This window comes from Rhopalosiphum padi, chromosome 4 (genome assembly GCF_020882245.1).
Source record: "Rhopalosiphum padi isolate XX-2018 chromosome 4, ASM2088224v1, whole genome shotgun sequence".
Classification (NCBI taxonomy): domain Eukaryota; kingdom Metazoa; phylum Arthropoda; class Insecta; order Hemiptera; family Aphididae; genus Rhopalosiphum; species Rhopalosiphum padi.
The window spans coordinates 50,763,735-50,780,315 of NC_083600.1; the positions used below are offsets into that span (position 1 = coordinate 50,763,735).

The 16,581-nt window shown below is 27.5% G+C and overlaps 1 protein-coding gene across 6 annotated transcripts in view; it reads right to left on the minus strand.

Moving 5' to 3' along the window:
* The window catches only part of LOC132929105 (small conductance calcium-activated potassium channel protein), a 244,790-nt gene that overhangs the window by 25,597 nt on the left and 202,612 nt on the right, over positions 1–16,581 (minus strand). For all 6 annotated transcript variants that reach the window (XM_060994211.1, XM_060994207.1, XM_060994208.1 and 3 more), the window contains 2 exons: positions 8,339–8,434; positions 344–765 (listed from right to left, as the gene is read on the minus strand). In XM_060994211.1, the coding sequence (XP_060850194.1) occupies positions 344–765; positions 8,339–8,434 (518 nt within the window). The remainder of the gene's footprint in view (positions 1–343; positions 766–8,338; positions 8,435–16,581) is intronic.

Here is a 16,581-nt window from a genome sequence, read left to right on the forward strand (position 1 = left end):
TTTTTAAGAAATAACTTTTTTTTTTTAAATATTTTCCAAGTATAATTTGTCTAAATCGACCACGATTTATTTTCAATAATTATTCGTAAAAATTAAACGTTACGTATTTATGCAACTCTGTATAATATAACACGCCGTCTCATAATGAAATTATATAATTTCACCCGCGTACAACGTCTGACGATTTAATGAGCACCTCCTCGAGTCCGTACTCGACATGCCACTGCAGTAGGTACTGACGAACGACGATACGATTCAATAACAATAATAATATTATAATATATATATATAGAAGAAAAATCGACGGTCGCGAAACGCGCCGCGACGGTCGGTTGGTTTATACCTCTCGCACTGTCTGAGCGTCCAGCTGGCGATTATCCACAGGGACACCATGAACACGAGCAGCACCGTGCCCGGGCATATGGTCATGAGCGTCTTCAGCACGAACCTCGTGTTGAAGTTGATCCGGTTCAAGGCGCCTATGCTGCGGGACGAGGCGTCCGTGAACAGCTTGCTGTGCAGCAACATGACCCGGCAGATGAGGTATAGCCGGAAGAACATCGGCAGCGACAGCGGCACGTCGTATGGCACCCACCGGGTCTCCAGTTTACCGTGCTTGTTGGCCAGCTTGGTTTTCCACTCGAAGTAATATTCGCCGGGAATCGGATGGATCGCGCAGATCACCAGCTCCATCGTGATGGTGGCAATCCGCTGCCACGTCATCGCGATCCGCCAGTCGTCCGCGCAATTGTCAATCATGAACAACTGTGGGCGTAAAAAAAAGGTAAATAATTACGGTTACATGTCATTGTATGAAGTGATGACAATGGATTTATATTATATATACAGGTATTGAAGTATCAACGGAAAGAGAGAACGCAACTCGATATTCACTAGTTAGAACTAAATGTGTATAACAAGCGATTATATTTTGTATACTTATTATTGATATTTTTTTCAGGGGTATAGTAGAAAATTAAAAAATGTATTTTTTAAATATGTAATAACTCTATCGTTTATCGTCTGGTCGTTAGATACTTAAAACTTGAAATCTATAGAATAGTGGTTACTGGTATAATATTAATTCCTATACTCAATAAATATCTGAAATTTTTAGTTCACTCGGAAACTACTCGTATTTTGTTCGAATACGAAGATTTACCGTTAGTTTTAAATTTTAACACGATTACATATTTTAACAAGGTAATTGAAATTCAATATACGACCCAGTCTGATGAATTATGACCATATTTTTTGACTTGTAAAATATTAAAAAGCCATAAACCTGCGCGGTATCAATCAATAACTTTATTTTCCCGTCAATTTTTAATTTTTAAGTAATTGAATAATAATTATAAATAAAAAAAAAATGTTTTTCAATATTTTTAAAATCGTTAAGACCTGGTGAGAGGGAGGGAGGCCAATAAAGTATGGTCTAAATCATGGAATATTCTCATAAGCCGCACATCACACACCCCGGTAATTTTGCTGCAGTTGAAATGAGCAGCCAGGGGAATGCGAATATGAAATATTTTTTTCTCTACCCATTCGACAACTATTTAGTTATTCTACGTACGGCATAGTTTTGCCAATAAATTTAATTCTGCAATAATACAGATTATTGTTATTATTATTTTGTTGTCGTTGTGGTCATGGTACCATGTTGTCGTATCGTACAGGTACTAATAAGTGTACGTCGCGTCGGCTGCTACTCATTAATACAGTACACGTACGGCGATTATTATCACTGTTGTTTTGTTTTATTTTATTTTATCGCCACCACACCACACCACACGTTTATTTACAAAGTCCACTTGCGTTATTGCAAGTGTGGTAACCCGTGAAAATATATGTTTGTTCCATCCCATACAATTTAGTATCATTCGGAAAGAAAAAATAAACACACGCGCTCAAAGAATATCTTATTGTACACGATTCGTCAAAAATAGATAGATAGATTTTTAGTAAAATCGTCGTCACTGCATCGACTTTTTCTTCGCAAAATACGCATTTACCGATGCGGCGTACCTAAAAAGGTCAGAAATAATGCGTAATCGTATGAACGTATCGAATAGATATGTACACGGAATCTTAATCATGATGGAAACGGCGAATTTCACAGGTCGTATAATTCACACTGCAGTTATCCGTGATGTATAGAACGTTATTTCTTTTTTTCATTTTTAGCTACAATAATATTATTCCTGATGGAATAGCTGTCACTTGATAAGTCTAGTATTCTAGATCGAGTTTTTTCTTCTCAAAAATACTATAAACAACAAATGATCAATTGCCAAGTAAGATTCGTACTAAATATAGGTATTATTTTATCAAAATACACCATTAAACGCGATAACGACTACTTGGATTTATTTTTATCTCTAGCTCTGAAATTCAGATAATCATTATATTTTTCTTTAAATGCAAACATTCGCACTAAGTACGTTTTTCAAGAACACTTGATTCTGACGTGAAACCGACATCTGGAAGTTTGCTTGAGATCTTAAAAAGAATAGAGATTAACTGAAAAACGAATGGTAGAATATTTTTTTTTTTGCTCATCAAGAAATGAGATATTTTAAGAAGTGATTATGTATTAGTGTCTTTAGCAAAAAAAAAAAACAACTATGACTGCGATATTTTAACGAGTATTATAGTGATATATTATGTTATTGTTTCCGATCAAACAATATGACATTTAATTACTGTCAAACTGGCTTAAAATATATTTATTCGGACACTGGATAACAGTGAAAATCAGTGAACAAGTTAATTTGGAGTTTTTTTTTATAACTTATCATAACATTTATTTATAGGTAAATTTAAAAGTTTATGGTTAAATTGTGCGTTTGATTTTTTTTTTTAAATAAAACGCATATTATTACAAACATATGAAGTATTTTTGAAATTTACTATTATACTTTACGAGAAACATTTTAAGTATGATTTATTATTTTATTGTGTTACGTATAAATTTATATTATTTTTTGTTACAATTACGTCTACACATAATTAAAACAACATGCGTTTTTACAATTGTTTATGTACTTACGTTTTAATAAAATAAAAATGTTTGCTCTTAATTAATAAAAAAGTAATCTTCAGGCGTTACCTAAAATTTTTTCTTTTATTTTTTGGTTTTTTTCTGATGGTTTATATTCGACAGCATTTTACTCTCAAGTCACGTCACGCCTTACGTTACTTCAATAAAAGAGCAACATTGGAGGGCTATTTCTCCGATATATCAACTTATAGAACTTTTTAGGAGGTTTACAAAAATAAAACATAAAACCACTATTGAATTCGGTATAAAGCTAACCTATTGAGATACTTGGAATAAAATATAATATAAAATCAACTTTTAAAGTTTGCGTAAAAATGAGTAAATGGTATAAAAACCAGTGAACGTCAGTTTTAAATCAATAAACAGATATATAAATACCTATATATTTCTTGGAAATTGTTCATCAACATTAAAGTTGAAGAGATTATTATGCGAATAATATCTACTAATATACGTAATTGATCAACAAAAAAAAATTAAAATTAAAAATATGTTACTTACGTACAATATTAGGTATGTAATTAATACTTTTAGTCAGTATTTAGGTTTTAAACAATTTCGTAAAATCGATTTATTTGTTTTATATTGTTCTATAAAAAATATTAAATTTAATAATACATTTTTTTTTTGTTAGTTGAATAATTAATTAAGACTAAGTAAAAATATCCAAGATCTAGTAATATAATTTATTTACCATGATAAAACTATTTAACATAGTAATTATTGAGTAGTTGGACAGTAATTACGTTAATTAGTAATTTTCTTGTACATATTATAATATTTTTATTACAGTACAATATTCATAGTTGAGAGGTTTGTGTTTAGAAAAATGTGGAATTAAATACAATAAACAATATGATTGATTTATATTTTTACATTTTGTTATGTACTTAAATATTAAAGAATGCAATATAATATTTTGCGTTATTAATTATTTAGGAAATATGCTTATTATTATTAAATTAGGTTTGTATACCTCCTCTCACCATAAGCTTGCTCATTAGTGCCTAATATACATTTATTTTCCAAAATATTTTTGTAATAAATAAAGAATAATAATTTAAGTTAGAAATTATATAATAGTAATATAATATTTTAATTGGTTTACCAATTCAACTTTAAAGTAAATAATATTTCTGCAAGTGAAACGTTTATTATATCTTAAATTACATAAGTTACACATTAAATAATATATCAAAATAAAAAATACTCTTTCAGCTCTTTTCAAATCCGTCTAAATAATTATATTTTAATATAAAGTCATACTCTGCCGTATTAAATTTTTCTCTATATTATATAAAAATGGACCCCTGTTTCCCTTGGTCATCGCATCACGCGTGAACGGCTGGACCGATTTCGCTAATTCTTTTTTTTTTTGTGTTCGTAATTGTCAGGAGAAGGTTCTTATGTAATACAATTTTAGGAAAATTCACCAGAAAAGTACGGAATCTAGATGTAAAAAAACAACAACAATAAATTGTATATCTATATACATAATTGGGTGGCTGGCGAGTATCCAGCTACCTGCAACCTGACCTTTTTGTCCGTCAATCGGCGTGTAGATATGAATATTGTTACGAGAAGTTTATCGACGGGTATATGACAGGTATGATGTTCTCGATGCATTTCGAAACTACTCAACCGATTTTGATGAAATTATGATCAATGTGTGTAATTTTCTTCGTCAAATATATTTCAGGAATAGAAATACTTTACTGCACAATTAATATTGTAGTCCCCACGCCCTCTTCCCACGAGAACTTAACAATAGTTGCATGTAAAAAAGTTTCAAATAGGACTTGATACAAGGGTCAAAATATTCTTTGTTGTTGTTTTGGACATTTCATTTAGAATATTTCCAACTATTCCTCTCCATCATTAGTATCGTTTAAGGTATCATGTTCAATAGCAATCGTCACGAGCACTAATTTAAATTTGTATTTTGAATATACAGTGTTGGCACGCATTATTGTATATTATGCTAAACAACTTAGGGTGGAAATAAAATGGCTTAATACACAACTGTTTGTGTGTGTGTGTGTGTATTGCGTGTGTATAAATGAGTTAAAGCTGTAATATTTGCTTAGTAAAATTTGCGTGCAATTTCAGGAGGAGGGGGTGGGTACTTGTTGCTGCATTAACTGAAGACTCCCGCTAATATTCACAGGTTTTACTACCGGATAATTTCCATAGGGACTATATTTTTATTACTGGAAACGGCGATTAGAACTATTCCAATTATACGTATATATTATATTTCTACGTCTTCCGGTTTGGTCAGGTTCACCATCAATAATTGCTGCAAAGGAATGTCCGGACCCAAAGTAAATTCCTCAGTGCGTTCTTTCTGAAAACTATAGTACCTACCATCGTTTTAATTTCCATATCACCCCATCATTAAACCATAAAGTTTGTAAAAAAAAATATCGACTCCACCAAATTTTATTTATTCCTGTACTTTTGTTGACCTTTTCTATGTACAGTGTTGTACTCAAATTAATATTTATTGCTAATAATAATAGTGTTATATTTTTATTACATTTACGTATAAAGCATAAAAAGAACTGAAACCTAACTTGTCTAAAAAATTATTTAGTTTATTCATTAAATTAGTAAAATCTAATAAAATTATTCCAGTAATATTAATTATTGTACAAAAAAAGAATTACCTCTAAATACCATAAAAAATATACTATATAATTTAGAAATTGTTTTTTTATGTCCACTATAGGAAATTCAAGTCAAACGAAAAAAATAAATTATCATATAGATTATATTATTTATTTATTGCTGGTATAGTTTCATAAGATCATAAAGATCTTACATGTATCTTGAGCAATTAAAGTTGAAATAGATAATAAAAGGATTTTCAAGAAATAAAAAAATCGACTCTTCTTGGAAATCCATTATATCGCAGATCTGAACTTGGTAATGTCCATTTTTTATATTATATACGTAGATATTAACGTAATTCAATTTTAGTACAGTTCTTTTTATGTTATACGCAATAAAATAAAATAATATTTTTAAAATTCTATTATTCTATTAGATATATAAAAAAGCGTATAACTGATTATTTGTTAAACCTTTTATATGTGAATTAACTACTCATAAATAATACATATAATTTATAATTTAAATTAAAAAATACTTGATGTTTTAGATTACTTAATTGCATACAACTATAATTATTGTTTTGAAATATTGCACAAAGCTCTAAGTGTGATGTAGTCTTGTAAAATGTATTTTGCTTCTTTACAGATCCATGTGTATAAATTACGAATATTATTATACGTGAACTAACATTATAAACTATCATACGATGTATAATATGGATATATATTTTTGGGACCATTATAATTTATAACAAGATGATAAAGTAATAAAAAAATACGAAACAAGAAGAGTCGGCCTGTGGGTTATTTTGAATATGTTCTACATAATTTTACTTTACGAACGAACTGTCTCCCTTTACACTGAGTTGTGTATAGATACTATTACGTATTTGAAATTCTTTCATTCGTTCATATAATAGTTACAAAATTATATTAAATTAAATAAATAAAAATAAATGTAAGGAAAAAAATATACTCGGAATTGTAGATGATCAATGGTTTGTTTTTATCCGTCTAACAGCACAAACTTTCAGTAATGGTTACTTTTGAATAGCTATAATTTAAAATATTTTTTTTTATATGATGGTTATTTAAAATTTCAGTGTGCACCGGGGTTTAGGTATGATAACCCAAACTATAATAATATTAAAATAATAACACATAAGACAATAATATGAATGTCGCTAAGTTTGATATTTTAAAAATGGCAACTAGAAACGAGAGATGACTGTTAAATACGACCCTTGTGACTAATAACCAAATCACTCACCGTGTCAACCAAAAATAGCTTTGTTAAGTAAAAGTGACTTATCAGATAATGTGGTTTTTATGTTTTAGGAGAAATGTCTCAAATGCATTTTCAGGGTCCGCCGATATTTCTTTGCTTCTTGTTTACCAACAAGAAGATTTGTTATTTTTCGTACTTTAAACTAATACCGTCCAATAATTTACATGTATCCAAGGGTAACTCGATACTGAAAATAAAGCCAAATGAAATTAACACAGAATACAATCCTTCTGTAATTCATTTTATTTTAGAAAAAGGTCATATGTAACAGTAATAATATGTTATAATAATTTTAATTAAGAAGACGAAATAATTTAGATAGTATTAATCGAAATATTTTAGATTTTGAGCGATACAAAAATGTTATTGGTTTTAAAATAATGAATGTAAAACTGACAGTCCATTATCATATCATAAATTTGAATATATTATTTTTAATTTTTATATATGCAGTATTTAAGCATTCAGCATTAAATTAATTTCCACAATTTTTGTCCATATATAGTTTTTGCAGTTCAGTTTAAGATATTTACTATATAAATTAATTTAAAATTAATAATTATAATATGTTAGTTGAGTCATATAACATTTTAATCATAAAATATTTTCAAAATTGATTATAAATCATTTTATTTCACACTTAAGTAGGTAATATAATTTTAAAAAATATGTACAGTTTTGAATAAATATTTATTATAAATTATTAATACTTATTATTTAATAAATAATTTTTAAATCGAGGCTGAAACTTAAAATATTATTGCAGTATATATACTATAAGTTATTTATCTAGTTTTATTGACATTTTTAACTATGAAGATAATAAATTAAGTTATTTGTGTATGAGTTAAATGTAAGAAAAATATAACTTATTTTTTTTTATTGAATGCTGATTTAAATGAAATTTATTACTACAAGTTTTTACAAGTATAAATGTGAATAATAATAATAAAAAAATATGTTTAAGTTATGTAATAATTTTGAGTGAACCATATAATAGTTATTATTTTATGATACCTACATGACTTAAAGTTAGTGGAAACTTTTCTTTTGTTGATTGTATTCTTTTTGAAATGAATAATAATGGAACATCCTAAGCTAGAGAGAAACCTCCGATCGAGTTCCTGGAGCAAATGAAACTACTGAAATAACATTTACACCTGACATCAGTGGTTACATTGTGTAAAGTAAGTTTTCAAGTAAAGTTTTTGAAAAGATTTCTTTTCAATGTTTCCGGTTACTCGATATTGTATTTTGAATGTTAGTTAGAGTGACGTATATTATTTTTTCTTTTGTTGATACAGTTGAAACTTTGAAGGTCGCTTGTACAATTTTTTATAGCACATAATATACAAGGGGTTCTAAGCTTACCTGTACTTCGAGCGCGTGGTAGGCCATGATCAATCCCAGCAGAATGATAGTGGATACGGATATGAGCGTTTTCAGTGAAGTAGAATAGAATGACGTCTGCAACAGAAAGCACGTCGGAAATAAGTTTTTGTCAAATATGTATTTTCATAAATCACATTTGGCTGATGTGAGTTGCACGTGTATGAACATTTCTACATTTTCTAGTACGTATTTACTATACATTTCACTGTAGCGATTACCAAAATAGTGCGATTTTCATATCTATTTTTCATACTCTAAATACGTTGTATACTTTTATGCTATACCCGGAGTGACTGAGTTATTCAAAATATTGACCTGACCATCTATAAAGTATAACCCATCAGTTTTATATCATATATTCATTGAAAATAATATGAAATTGAAATATTTTATACAATATACAAAAATAAATACACGTTGACTAAGAATTGATTTAAGTTTACAATAATTTATTTAATTATTGTATTTAATATTTTACACTTTAATGGGTTTAAAAAAATCACATTGAATCATATTTGTACATCTGTGTAATAAAATATAAAATAGTTATGAGTATATAATAGTTTTTATATAAATATATTTTATGTTGTGTTTTCATTATTTTTTTTATTTTTAGCTACCTATATTGCTAAAACTATATCCTATACTCTGGATAATTAAATACAAAATATTGATTTATTTAAAACTAGATGTCACGATTATATTTATGCCATCCAAAAATTGTTTTTAATTGAAAAAGTTGTTTTCTAACACTGATGTTTGATGTTTACATAGATCATACATGTTGTCAGTTCTCAATGTATATGATCCATCGTATAATTTGTTGCCATATCTGGGATGCATGTTTTTTCATATATCTCGGTCTTGTCATCTCGGTCAAACAATGAGTTATGATCGTCAGCGGACGTATTAATTCGCGTGTATCATCGTCGTTGCTCTGGAAATGGCAGTGGGTTTTTCGAGTGGAGGGGAACAAAGACAACTTTGTCATCCATCATTTCTCTACCGGAGGTCGAAGTTACCGGGTGAAGAGGAAGAGAAGGAAGGACGAGAGGAAATATATATAATATATATTATACACTCACGAATATATGTATTATGTATACATGTATAATGTACATATATATATATATATATATATAGATTTATATATGTGTATTATGTGTATGTATATATATATATAAAATATTATACAGAAGATACTTGTGTGACCATGACAGAATCGATTTGTTTTTTGTGTACTTATTTTGGATGGATCCCAAGAATTTTTTATTTCTCAAACACACAAATGAAAATTATTTTCCAAGAAGACTATGATGTTTCTAAGTAGATCCATTATCTAAGTTTTCAACCAATATAACTTATCGGTGAACGGGAATGTTGAAATTGTCCAAATCGAAAAAGACAGGAAAAAGATATAGACGGTCAAACGTTATTGAGTTAACTGAAAGTTTAGAATGGTACATGGACCTTTAGAGAAAATTGATATTGTATACTGTCAACTTGTGTCTATAACACAACAATATGCTTCATAAAGTTTTAAAAAGAACAGTTTTTAATAGTTAAACGATATGAAAAAGCACACAATTTTTAGTTGTTTTTCGAACTATTTACGCTAATCACATAATAGTATGATTGAATAAAGTAGTATAGTTTATTATATTATGTAGTCTTTATTTCTTAAAAAATATTTAGTTTAAGCTTCATAACTACTTCATTGTTATGAAAACATGACTTTTGCTTACTTATTTTAATTTTTAAATAATGTAACTACCTAAAACAACGTACTTGAACACTGTAAATTTGTAACAGTCTAAGTCCTTAAGTATCTCTTTCATAAATATTCTTTTGACCTTTGAGTTTCATGAATAGTCTTAAACATAAACAGTGTGTGGTCTAAAGTTGCTTGTTAATTAAATTCTATGGCTACAAAAATTAATTATAACAGTCAATGAGAATTTTTTTTTTTTTAATAATTACAGACAATCTGTATATCCAAATGAAATACTTATTTTGAGTTTACAAAAGTTATTTGAACTAATGGTTTAGCTTATATACTATCTTTTGTAAAACTCACCATTACAATTTCAGTGGTTTAACCTTCATCAGTCATTTTCAAAATTGTTTTCATTATGATTAACGTTAGTGGTAATATTATAGTATTTCTCCCCATACTTTCCGTCCTGATATTGTTCTCAGAACTGTTTAATTTTCCTGAACTAGACCATCTTTCATCAACTATAAGATTAAAATACATTTCCTTATTTTTAATTTACTATTTAAAATGTCCAAAGTTTATTTTATAATAAGTGGATGGGTATTTTATGTTTTAACCAACTGATTAAATGTTATAGTGTTAAATTTTGTTGAAAACTTATAATTTTTCTTAAATTTATAAGTTATTGAAATGATTATCTAATCTTAATAGTACGGTCGATAAATTCAAACAAAGTTATTTCAGAGTTCTCAATTATTACGAGTAAGGAAATTATAACTTATGTATATGTTTATATATTAAAACGTACAAATAATAATTATAATACCATCGTTATATAGAATTTTTGTTGAGTATTCACTATGCTATCAGCTACTCAATTTATTACATTGTACAATGTACTTATTAAACTTATTTTATACAAAATACAATTGTGTCATGATAAAATGTATACAAAATATTTGAAATAATTTATGAGTCTTTATTTTATAGCACTTTTTAAACAACAACAATGAATTGAAATATTAAAGCAAAATTTAAAGAGAAAAAATATTATATATTTATAATATTATATCTATTATATAATATTATGGTAGATTAAAATTGTTCGATGGTTTTTAATAACAGCATATCGAGGCTTTATATTATACGATTCATACGAATATGTTGTTTCCATGTGAATATGTTAATTTGGGTGTTAGTATTTTTTATTATAAATGAAAAAAATAACCTGCCGGTTATTACACGTGTATATACTACCTACGTGAAAACAAATAATCGGCCAACACACACCGGGGGATTGACTTCGGACGGAACATAGTATATACTATATCACTATATATAGTTGAGCGATCGAGGGACGTTTGTCGCGATCGTTACGTAGGTTTTCGAACTCCAAAAGCGCAGCAATGTTACCGTGAATATGTTTATATATAAAAAAAGTGCCATTTATATAGGTATACGTTATTACCGGTGCGAAATATATACCGCCGACATCGGTGAGAGGGAATTCAGTCCTCGGTGTTCATAAAACATCATCCGAAGTGCTAAAGCCAAGGTTTTATGCGTGAATCTGCAGGTCCGTCCATACCTGCACGTCCTATATATTATTATATGCTAGTAGGTACGCGCTTCTTCCTCGACCATTTTTATTTTCAGATTTCTTCTTGGATTAGGTGAGATCGGTGTGCAATAAAACTAACCCGGGTCTCTGACCGAATAATCTTTTTTCCTCCACGCTTCGTGTTTTCTTTCGTTTAATGACTGTCATATTATATAGTCGTGCAGTGCATTTATTTTCACCCCACACATAAACCCATTTAAACGACTCCGGGAGGTATACAGTGAATATAGGCGTAATCTCAGTCGGCAAAAATAAAAACATAAGCCCTATTATAATATGCGCATAGAAAAATGGAACAGACTCGAAACATTACACACACTCGACCTCTATTATACACGAACTACATGAGATTTTTAGTTATTCGTATGAAATATACTTGCGCGCATGAACCTATATAATATTTGTATATGTATAAAAAAAATAGTCATTTCAATAGCGAATTAAACGATTTTATCAGGTGTTTTTTACCACACACTAATCCAACTCATTATTGGCGATTGCACAGCTCATATAGTCATACATAAAATACATACAAGAAGCCCCTATATTATTATTATATTGTTTATTTTATTGTGTATATAAATTAGGTTAAGTTTAAAAATTAGATTATATAGCAAATATAAAAGAAATCAATGTCACCTGAAAAATTCATTTTAGCTAAATTAAAAAAAAAGAAACGGACTACCTGGTATACTATGTAGGTAAACTTGAGTAGGTCATGACTATATTTTTTTTTGCATTAAAATTACCTTGAGCTGTTACATTTTTTTTTTTTAGATTACGAGTATAGCATCTTTTATTTTAATATAGGGTGTATGTGTGTTAAAAATAACAATTATTTTTTTTACTGTTAATCGTGGGTTGTGTATAGGTACCTATGTTCAAGGTTGGATGCATTTGTAAGTATGTAATGCTTTTGGAATAATGAAAAAATGATTTTATAAAATAGAATAGTAATTTATTTATTTGATTTGAATTGTATTAAGAAACAATAGGTTTTAACATTTTATTTAAGATAAATTATGTAATTTTATTGAATAAAGCATTTAATTTATATTTTTAATAATATTATAACTTTATATAATATGCTATAATATAAGTATACCTTTTAAAGATATGACCTATAACGATAAATGTAGTTAAAATTAAATCTTACAAACTATATAATATTATAATTTGAAGACTGTCATATTCATTTTCTCATATGTTTTTAAAAATAAAATGATTGAAGTTGCTAGTTTGATATTTGATTATATGCAATCTATACATTTCATGTAATCTATTAATTATCGTATTACTTTCGTGGTATCGGGAAAGAATTTAATATATTTTGAATAAAATTGATTTTTTCAATTTTTTTTGTCATACATGTATACGCATAAAATTATAAAAATTATAAATATAAATATAACTAGCCAATAATATACTTATATTATTGTTCATATAACTTTATAGAATAAAAGAACTAAAATAACAATAACAAATTAAGTTGTTGTTAAAACTCATAAAAAAATCATACATAATATCATCTAGTAATTTATATGTCTATAAAAGCAAAAAATTAAACAATGTTATTGTTTGTTCTTTTGTTTTTATAATTTTTGATTTTATTGTATTTGTGGCACATATAATACGTATACTAACTTATAAATTTAATACAAGTATAATGGAATATACATATTACATAAGTATTACATTTATTACACATTAGACTAGTATCTAAATTAAGCAAAATTGTAACTCTTAGTAAATTTAATTTCTAAATAGCAAATTTTCAATTACTTTATACTGTCTTTCCGCGGCGATAATAATTGTATTATATATTGATATAAATTTAACATAAAAATGTATATGATAATTTGATATAATATATTGGTATGATACGAGCAAAATGTATTATAAATATAGGTAAGTATTAAATCATATTACAGATGGATTAGATATAGATTATTAAATTTTTCCTATTATGGCTATCTTATTTTTTCAATATTTCATATGACAGACAGATGTATTTTTTTGTGTACTTTAAATACAATATATTATACAAATACGATGTCCTTACATGAGACCTTTTCAAAAGACATAATATAAACAGGAAAACACTTTGCACAGAATATTTTTCATCAAACTAATGTGCTGCACAATTCCATATTATGTGAGTTATGTTTCGGGTGTTTTGAAAAATTTATAATTTTTGTATTTTTGGCTTTTTATGCATCGTATATTATGTTATCTCTAGTTGTTCTTAACGAGCATTTGAGTACGACCGTTAACTATGATATGCGATAAAAAAAAATGTATAATATATTACATCTCTACACATTACACATACGCATATTAGAGAGACGCGTTTGTACAATAATACCGCTTTCCGGGGGTGTGTGAACGACAAAAACATACATCACGAACAGGAAGAGATTGGCGAGCTCCCTGAGCCAAAAAATCCCCACCACCATTATTTAGCGGGGGCAATAGGGTGTTGGCAATTGTTCAAGTAACAGTCTGTCTGTCGGAGAAATGTCCCCGCGTGCATCCACATCTATGTATGCGCCTATTCACCACCAGTGCTATCATAGCCACTTTTCTGACAGCGAAGCATTTTTTTTATCACCACATTCCTCTTCTCAAAACCGTTCGTAGACATAAATTTCATTAGATTTTTCGATTGAGCAGAAGGATGAAAAAAAATGATAATTATAAATACACGAGATTTTACTCCAGTTCATGCTCAACTTAACATTTTTACTAATGCTTTTTTTGCCGTGTCAAATGTGTAACATATTTTTCGGACCCTTTCTTTAACGATACCCGGCGCTCCCATTGGCGACATTACCTCCCCCGCCCATCCTACAAACCACCCGACTACCAGTCCTCTACCGCGTTCACCACGACCACTATATGCCATTAATAAATTAACCCAGACCGGTCGCCTGGTTTAGGTCTTTGGTTCATTTATTGATCCTTTACTAGTCGATATAATTGGTGTCGTGCCAGTTGTGTATGCGTTTTATAAAAATTAGTTTGCGTTTTTTTTTTAAATTTATTTATATATTTTTTTATAATGCTTATTTTGTTATAATTGTAGACTAAATTGTGTATTTGTTTATATAGCTTACAATTATTATGGATGGAAATTCAAATGAATTCAACAGATGGTAATATTTATAAACATTTATGACAAATTTACATATAACGTATTTACAAACTATTAATACATTTAAATATATAATATAATTTTCCAAAATTTTTATATACGTAAGTATATTTATATCAATTGTCTAAAATTTCCACGATTGAATTTAGCATACTAATGTACCAACTACCAATTACAAAATAGAATGAAAATGATTTTGAAGTTTATTTGTACATTTATACACAAATATACTATTTTTACTATTTCATAATATTTTTAAAAATATTAGATAAATAATAAACATAATAATGAATGTTTGTGTAATTTTAGGTTACCTTTTTTATGTTTGAAAATTTATATTCGAACTTAGATTTTTTTTTAATATTTATTAACTTACAGTTTTTATAAAACATTATTTTTATTGTCTGAAGAAATATTTTTATGTCCACGAATCGTATTTAAAATGTAATAATTCCCTTGAAAAAGACTGTAAATGAAAAACAATGGATTATTTTAAAACGGAAATTAAAAGATGCTTGATGAATGGTGAATAAATAACACTTTCTGTAGTAAAAACAACAAAACCGCAAAAAAAAACCTACAACAAAATTCAACCAATGTCTGTTGTAAAAGGACAGATAGGACACTGTATGGCGCCAATGCTTTTAAAATTAAATGAAACGTGTTTGTTTCAAAAAAAACTACAATAAGCTTAAAAAACGATATTTTTATTATTACAATGTTTGTTGAAGTATACGTCTTAGTATGCCAAAGGTCTTAAAATGTTTTTTTATATAGGTAATAATATCATGTTTCAAAGTTGTAAGAAAGGTGATTAAATTCTTGAGTCTGATTCCTAACACTGATTCAGCCAATAAATGTATTATTTAAAATCATATTAAAATAAGTAAACATTTATTTCATTTATTTAATACAAAAAAATAAATAAATAAAGTGAGATGTGACTTAAGTTAAACTTTTTTATTTTTGAGATTATAATTTTATATGTTATATATTATTATAATATTATGTTATGTATATATTGAATCACAATTCGCTTATAATTTATTTACATTTAGTAAACTGTGTATACGTTTTAAAGAATTAAAACCATTTTTTTTTATGGTAAGTTAAAAATATAAGAGGTCAATTATTAAGAAAAAAAAATGAATACTATGCTAACACTATTTTTATGAATATTGTATGAAAATACATGTTTTATTTTTGAATTGTTTTGATAAATATAATTAAATTAATACCTTAATTTAAAATTAACTTTATATAATTTACTTGATTGTTAAGAATATAGTAAAAGCGTATACTAATTTTTTTTTATCTAAAAATTATATCGTTCTAATTACTTAATTATTACAAAAAAATAAAAGCCAAATTTAGTTTAAAATGGCTCGTTTATAAAACGTTTTAAAGGTTTTGAAGCCAAATTCTTATTTTTTTTTTAATTTTCACTATCATAATTATTATTAGAAAGATAGTATAAAAAACATAGGAATGAATCTAAAAATGTACTTAATTTCAAATTAGTGTACCAAAAAAGAGGCGTGTAAGCATTATCCTTTTGTTGAAAGGCTGGTTAAATGTAATAATAATTTGGTGAAGATATTACTACACCATTAAAATTGAGAGTTTTGGAAGAACTTGGCAGTTATTTAAGTTTGATATGAAATTCGATAATAATTTCTTCACGCCCATTTTGTGCACACATAGTTAAAAATTCGTAAGCATCGTTAATA